Here is a 7,975-nt window from a genome sequence, read left to right as displayed (position 1 = left end):
CAACGGTCTTGTGCACAAAGAACCTCACGAAAATTACTTTGATAGTGAAACAGTCAAGATTAATTTTTAATAACCTTGTTATAACAAGTTTAATTAATCTTTGCACATTTTTAAAAGCTGTTTGAAAAATTTTGCTTTATAAGCTTTAAATATTTTTCTAAAAAAATCAATTTACTTACAAAAATAATGCAAAGTAAGTCTTAAGTTTGCGTAATACACTCCTAATGAATAAATACAATCCAAGCTTAATGTTTCTACGTTATAAAAACTACGTGTAGAGAAATTATCACAAAGAATATTCCAAACTTATAAATTTCTTCATTTCACTTATAGTAATCGAAAAACATAAAAGGTTATATTTAGAATAAAATAAAAAAAAAATCAAAAATGTATTGAATACTCAGTTCATTCATAATACTCGCAAATAAAAGGATATCCTTCAGTAGTTACGTACGTATACCAAGTAGCTAATATTCCGTTCTGGTTTACCATCAAGACATACCTGATATTAGTTTAAAAAAAGTTTGAACATTAAGTTTTATGAAAAACTAAAGCTAAAATAAAAGCTATGCAGGTTGTTTTGAATTTTTTAAAGGTTTTGTTTTATAAGTATACATTAAGAAAAACTAACTTGTTTATCTGTATAGTTCTCAAACTACTCATAACAAAGAATAGTCGCTGTAAACTAAGTATTGTAAATGTCATGCCACTAGTGATGACATAAAAAAAAAGAAAAAAAATGATAGATTAAAAAAACGTTTATATATAACCACTGAGCTTAAAAAAAATGCGTTTTTATATTTAAGAAAAAAGATAATTTTGTTCCATAACAACGTTATAAGTTTTACATTACACAAAACTCGGAGAGAACGTGCGTGCTTACTTTTTAACTTTAAAACTCTGTAAAAAAAGAGTATATTAATTTTAGATGGTTTTATGACGTAACGAGAGTCACCTGTTGCTGATGGGGTGCGAATAATGCCATCCTTTTAGAGTGAGGGATTCACCCAAAACTTTGTCGTTTTTTGAATACCTCCAAGGATCCGCAGAGCTGCTCCTTCTGATGCCGACTTGGTAGAAGTTGTTGCTCAAGCTCGGTAAATTTTGAATTTTTCGGCTGCGTGAAAAAAAAACTTGTACGTTGATAAAATAATGGAATTGTTTTTTTGTACTTTTTTTTTGAACTGACGTGTGGCTTTTCTGTTAACACGCTTCAACGGAGTTTTGAAAAAATATAATTACTGCGAGGAAAGAATAGAAGGTAAAGTAGGTGAATATGTGTATTTACGAAAGATAACCATAGTTAGTATATGTAGATAAAAAAATGTCATTATATACAATATAGGTTGTATTTTCCGACTGTTATTAATAAAAAAAAAAGTTCTAAATAATTATATTATAAATCTAAGTAATAAAATTTAATTGAAGTACTACGAAATGCTATTTATTTATCATTTAATTACGTTTTAAGGTATTTAAAGCTATATATATAAAGTTAGGAGTGAAACAAAACTACACAATGTTAATAATGATGAAATCTAGATTGAAAAAAGTGTTAAGTAGAATTAGTGAAGTAGATCATAAAAATCAACTATTTACTACAAGATCCAAAAAAATATGTTACTTGTTTAACACACAAAAACATATGTCAGTTCAATGAACAAAACGTACTGTGAAAATTTGTTTTTATTATATATTTCAGCGAGCTTGCTTTGCTAGAATCTTTATTAAGAAACAATTAGTTTAGAATTTTTAAATTTTTTTTTGTGTTTTAGTAAAATAAAACATTTTTGAGTGAGGTGAGTTCTTTGACAGTGGATAAAAACATCTTTAAAATTTAATTTTAGTTTTTAATATTTTGAAAATTGTTTAAGTTTTAATGATTTTGTTTAATCCAAAATATTTTTTATAAAACAATTGACAGTTAATGACTACAAATATCAATTAACTTTATGTCAGTACGTGTTTTAATCAAAATTTTTATTACTATAACTTTTAATTTAAATATTTTAACTTTAATTTTAATTATTTATTAATAATATAAATTTTCTTTAATCCACACTTTACCTCCTTGCATTTTGTTCCTTCCAAAATTCCAACGACTCACTTTGCCACAGATCTCCTTCTGTAAATAGTTTTGAGTAAAAAAAAATAAAATTATTTCATATTAAATGCTTTTATCTATTACTTTTATCTGTATATCTTGCCTTGCAGTAATTTCTCGCTTCAAGAAAACCTTTGTTTTTATTCACAACGACAAGCTTTTGCACTGTTTTTATTTGATTAATTGTTTTAGTATTGATTTTATTTTATTAATTTAAATTTTAGTTTAAATAAGCTATTTGAAGTTTAAACTATCTACAAAAGGTTTAATGTTTGTTTAAATTATTTGTTTCGAAACCACCATTTTTTCTGTGTTTATTAAGTTTTAACTTATTTGTTTTTGCTTACAGCAATTAGTTTTTGCTTTGTTTACGTTTTAATTGTTAACTGTTTATTGTTAATTTTTTACACTATAATGGACTTGAAAAAAGTTAAAAATATTTTTTTACTTATATTTCATAGATGAATATACAATACATATTTGTAATTTTTAAATACATATTTGTAATAAAAATGTTGATGTTAAACTATGTTGATTTTAACTTTGTCTATTTCTTTATTTAAGCAAAAGCAAAGATTTTTTAATCTAAAGAGTGTAAATTACTATAAAGGCACATTAAAACAAATTTAAGTCAAAAACTAATAGAACTTATTGTTTATATGTTTAGTTGCATTTTTTAACCGACCAAGAACTCTTTGAGTTGTAAGTAAAGTTGTTGGTGCTGCAGTTGTTGTTTCTGTTAGTTTAATAATTTATAGTTTTATGTAAAATTGTTTAAATATAATATAAAATATTAATGTGTTTTAACTGCTTAAAAAGCTTAACTAATGAGTGTATTATTATTAAGATTTTGAATTGTTAAGTACTAAAAATCTTTACAGTTTAACAACATTTTTTACTACTAGCATAGAATTCTATGTTGTGAAAATTATAAACTGATAAAGGTACTGTTTATTTTTTATAACAAAATAGCACAATTATAAGAAAAATAATGTTTTTGTAAACTATCAACTAACCCAAAGTCACGCACTTAGGTGGTATTAGCTGCCACATTGAAAACTGGAATCCTGTATCAATACATTTGTTGAAGCGCAAGCAACTGTCGTCCAATTGGTATCCATTTTCGCAGGAATATTCGCAACTGCTGTTGGTTTTATACCCGTCACTGCAGTTCACATACCCGTTTGTTATGATTGCTATTGGAGGGCAATCTGTTGGTTTGTCTGTAAAAATTTTATAATGAATATATTGAAGCAAACTTTCAATACAAGAAACCTTACCTTCTGTTAAATTTCCGATCACAAACGCAAAACAAAAAAATGATATTGACAAATGTAAAAAACTAATAACAATCATCTGAATGAAGAAATTGTCTCTTAAAATACTGATTTATTCTTTTATAACACTAAATTCATGAAACTGCTTGAACTATAAAAGTTATTGAACAGAAAACAAAAAAAAACTTCTATTTCAACATAATTTCTGAAGTTTTGTATTATATCTTATAATTATAAACCTGTAGTCATGAATAAATGATATTTTAAAATAAAAACTGTAAACTATTATTGAATAAACAATTATAATGTTTTTTTTAACCAGCAGTTAATAGCACAAACAAATAAATGAATTAAGATAAAATACAAAATATTAACTTATAGCAGTTAACGTGATTCATAACTTCCTTTTAAATATGAACTTTCATTTCCAGTGTAAAAAAACGTGTTTGTTACAAACTTATTAAAATTTTCTCAATTAATTTTGTTATGACGGAATATGATATCATTCTTTTTTAGTAAAGTTGTCCAAGAGCGTAAAAAATGGATACATATATACATCTTATTTAAGATTGAGTAATTTTCTTAATTAATATTAATCTGAAGTTATGACGGAGATATCAAAAATAATTGCTCTTTTGTTATATATGACCACTATGCAAGGTTTTTTTCCTTTATGCCTTTTTATAGCCAAGTTCGTCCCAAAGGGCTATATGGCCTACTTTGGGAAATCATATTGTAGATAAACTTTTATGAGGTTAATAGCTGTTTATTGGTAGTAAGAATTTTACAAAATTTTTACTACTTTGTCTTTTGGTTTTGAATCTTTATAAGTTTATCAAACACATTTCAAGCTTATTTTCAAATGCTAACAATAATAACTATCTTAATACGATTGTAAAACTATTATATTAAATTTTTAAAACTAGTTATAAACAAAAAACAACTTTATATAAAAATGTATGCGTATGTAGGCACTAGGCAGACATAACAATGATTGTTTATAAAAATTGTTAAAAAAAACTAAAACAAAACGCTTTTAAAGTCTTTAAATATTTTTTTTATCAAAACGTAGTTAGTTTTCATTTACTAACTTTGTATTTGTACAATTGTATATATTAATAAAACCAACGATAGTTTATTTATTTAATTTGCCTTTTTTGCATTTTAGTCCTAAATTCTTCCGACATAATAACTTTTTTTTAGTTACCTACCTCCTATCTATAACTTATAGGTTTACTATCATTTCTAACCCGATCATTTCTAACCGAATATTTCATACTCAATCATTTCTAAAACGACCATTTCTAACTCATTCACTTCTAACCTGATAGATAAAAATTTCTTTACTTAAGATTTATTGATGAGAATATATTATAAAAACATTAACAAAATTATATTATAATTAAAATTATATTACTTTGTCTCAAGGAAAACTTCATAGTAATTTCTATTTAAGAATATTAATTAAAAAAAATTTCATATTAAACTTAGTTTTAACCTATATAACTTCAACTTATTTTATTATTTTTTACGTTATTATATTTAACAGTTTGCATAGATCAAACTTTTTGTTATTTCGGTTATATAAGATTTAGTAAACATTTTTTCAATATTTATAAATTTTGCTTTATTTGATTGCCCAAAGTAAGCTAATAAAACTATATTAAGTTACATCTTCTTGTCATTTACGTAACCTGAATGTTATAACGCAAGTAAATAAAAAAAAGTTAAACTATTACAAACGTTTTTTCCAGATACAAAAATCTTCAAATCTACCACAACTATCACATCACAGTAGTTTGGAGATACAACTATCACATTACAGTAGTTCGAAGCTACAACTATCACAACACAGTAGTGAGGAGCTACAACTATCACATCACAGTAGTGAGAAACTACAACTATCACATCACAGTAGTTCGGAGCTACAACTATCACATCACAGTAGTGAGAAACTACAATTATCGCATCACAGTAGTGATGAGCACAGCTATCACATCTGTTCACTACTGTGATGTGATAGTTGTAAACTCCTTAATGTTATTAACAATTGTGATATAATAGAAGCAATTTCCGTAATGTGTTAAAACTATGACAACGCATATATTTTAAAGCATCAATGTTCTTTGCTTGGCGTCAGGAGTTAGAGTTTGTTTTTAACTTTAATTTACTTATTTTTACATTACAGTTGATCACCAAGTTGTTATAATGATTGAAATATACAAATTAAATGTTATTTTGTTTTATAACAGTTATTTTAATCAAAATACGTTTAGTTTTAACACGATTATTTATTTATTTATTTATTTTCGAAACTTATTATTTTTTATTTACACTTGTTCTTTATATTTTACAAATCAAAATTTTAATAACTTTTATACAGACTAATAAATACAGTTAGAAATCCAGTCTAATAACTAAACTTTTTCAATTAACTTGACACACTATTAAAAGTAGTCAATTATTATCTTAAAAGTATGCTTTGTACCATTAACAAGTTTTTGCATGTTGTAAAGGCATCAAACTTAAGAGATACATTTGTTAAATGAGACAACTAAAGAGAGTGCTGAGTCTTATATAGAGTTGTGTCAAATGTTGATTTCTTAAATGTTTGAAGTTTCAACGAAAGAACATTTAAACTTTGGTTGTTTCATTTAAAGTTTCTCCTCCGTGAGTGATTATGTTACGTCGTCGATTGACCCGGGACGGACGCGAGCTAAGCTTTAACTAATTTTATTGTTTACACTAAAATAATTTTGAAGAGCATGCTACATACCTCATGAACTTAAATCTAATGTAGTCTACGAATATAAGTGCTCTAATGATATGAGTAACCAATGTACTGGATTTGCTTCGAGAGCACTCGTTGAAAGAGTTAGAATACGTTTAAGAGTAAAACAGCAGTATCAGACCATATTGTTAGTTCTAACTATTGCAAAAAATCAAAAATAACCGCAATAATTTCGATATTTTATAAGAATTTAGAAATAAACATAATACCTTGATAAGTAGCATTTTTGTATTTTACCGTATTTTATAATTTTTTGTATATAGTTTTGTATATTGTGTTATTTTATTTGTCGTTTATATTTAATTCTATCACTACTGCGTTGTAATAGTTTGTAGTTCCTTACTGTTATATCGTAATAAATGTATTAGTTGTATCTCATAGCTACTGTGATGTGATAGATGTAGCTAATCACTACTATGATGTGATAATTGTAGATTCTCACTACTGTGATGTGATAGTTGTAGCTTCTAACTACGTGATGTGATAGTTGTAACTCCTCACTACTGTGATGTGATAGTTGTAGCTTCTAACTACTGTGATGTGATAGTTGTAGCTTCTAACTACTGTGATGTGATAGTTGTAGCTCTTCACTACTGTGATGTGATAGTTGTAGCTTCTCACTACTGCGATGTGATAGTTGAATCTCTTCACTACTAAGTCAAATTTTTCCATAAATACCAACTATAATAATTTTGTTATTACGACAGTAAAATTATTTTATCGAACTTTAAAACAAGATAAACAAAAAACAACTTCTTATAAAAAAGTATGCGTACATACAAATATCACAGTGTGTAGGTACTAGACAGACATAATTGTGATTATTTATAAATATTGTAAAAAAAAAAACTAGATTTATTCGCTTTTAATAATCTTTAAAACATTTTTTTAATAAAAACGTAGCTAGTTTTAATTTTATAAATTTTTTGTTTACAATTGTATATATTATTAAAACTAATGTTTAGTTATATAATATGCTTTTTAGCATTTTTGTCGTAAATTCTAACCGTTTTAATAAGCTTTTTTTCAATACTTACCTCCAAACTGTAATTTACAGGTTTATTTTCATTTTTAACCCGATCTTTTCTAACCTGATCGTTTCTAACTCAATCATTTCTAACAATATAAGAAAAAATTTGTTTACTTATGATTTTTTGATAAGAATATGTTTTTAAAAACATTAACAAAATTATAATATAATAAAAATTATCTTAATTTGTCTTAAGGAAAATTTCATACAAATTTCTATTTAAGAGTATTAACTAAAAAAAATCGTATAATAATTAGTTTTAACCTATATAACTTCAAATTATTTTTTAATTTTTACTTTATTATATTTAACAGTTTAGATAAATTATTATTTTTTGGTTATATAAGATTTACTAAACATTTTTTCAATATTTATAAACTTTAATTTATTTTTGACTGCCCAAGGTAAACTGTTAAAACTCTTTTTAAGTTACATCTTTTTGTCATTTACGAAACTTGAATGTTTACCGCAAGTAAATAAAAATAGTTAAGTTATTACAAATAGTATTTTCAGATAGAAATATCTTCAAATCTACGCTGTAAGTCTAGTGCAAATTTGTATATTTATTATCTAACCAACACTACTTATAGTCTTTGATTTTTAATTTTAACTACAAATTTTTGCAAACTGTTCTACAACTTGCACAGACCTATTCAGATAAAAAACTTTAGAGGCATTTTTTTACTTTAATTAAAATAAATTTTATAAACAATGTATATAGCAACCAAATAACAATTGGTTCGTGTACTTTATTTATTTATTACAACCTGATA

General features: G+C 25.2%; 1 protein-coding gene across 1 annotated transcript; it reads right to left on the bottom strand.

Annotated features, from left to right (window-relative positions):
• Nucleotides 1-405: 405 nt before the first annotated feature.
• LOC145847153 (uncharacterized) lies at nucleotides 406-3,460 on the bottom strand. Its single transcript, XM_082953528.1, has 7 exons — nucleotides 3,385-3,460; nucleotides 3,121-3,327; nucleotides 2,790-2,840; nucleotides 2,189-2,269; nucleotides 2,068-2,125; nucleotides 956-1,117; nucleotides 406-502 (listed from the first exon to the last, which is right to left on the bottom strand). Exons 1-7 carry the CDS (start codon nucleotides 3,458-3,460, stop codon nucleotides 406-408), a joined length of 732 nt encoding a protein of 243 aa, XP_082809654.1.
• Between the last annotated feature and the right edge of the window lie 4,515 nt (nucleotides 3,461-7,975).

Source organism: Thalia democratica, unplaced genomic scaffold (genome assembly GCF_965202585.1).
Source record: "Thalia democratica unplaced genomic scaffold, ktThaDemo2.hap1.1 HAP1_SCAFFOLD_834, whole genome shotgun sequence".
NCBI classification, from domain to species: domain Eukaryota; kingdom Metazoa; phylum Chordata; class Thaliacea; order Salpida; family Salpidae; genus Thalia; species Thalia democratica.
Note: the sequence above shows the minus strand (reverse complement) of the source record. Positions and strands in the feature narration are given on the sequence as shown.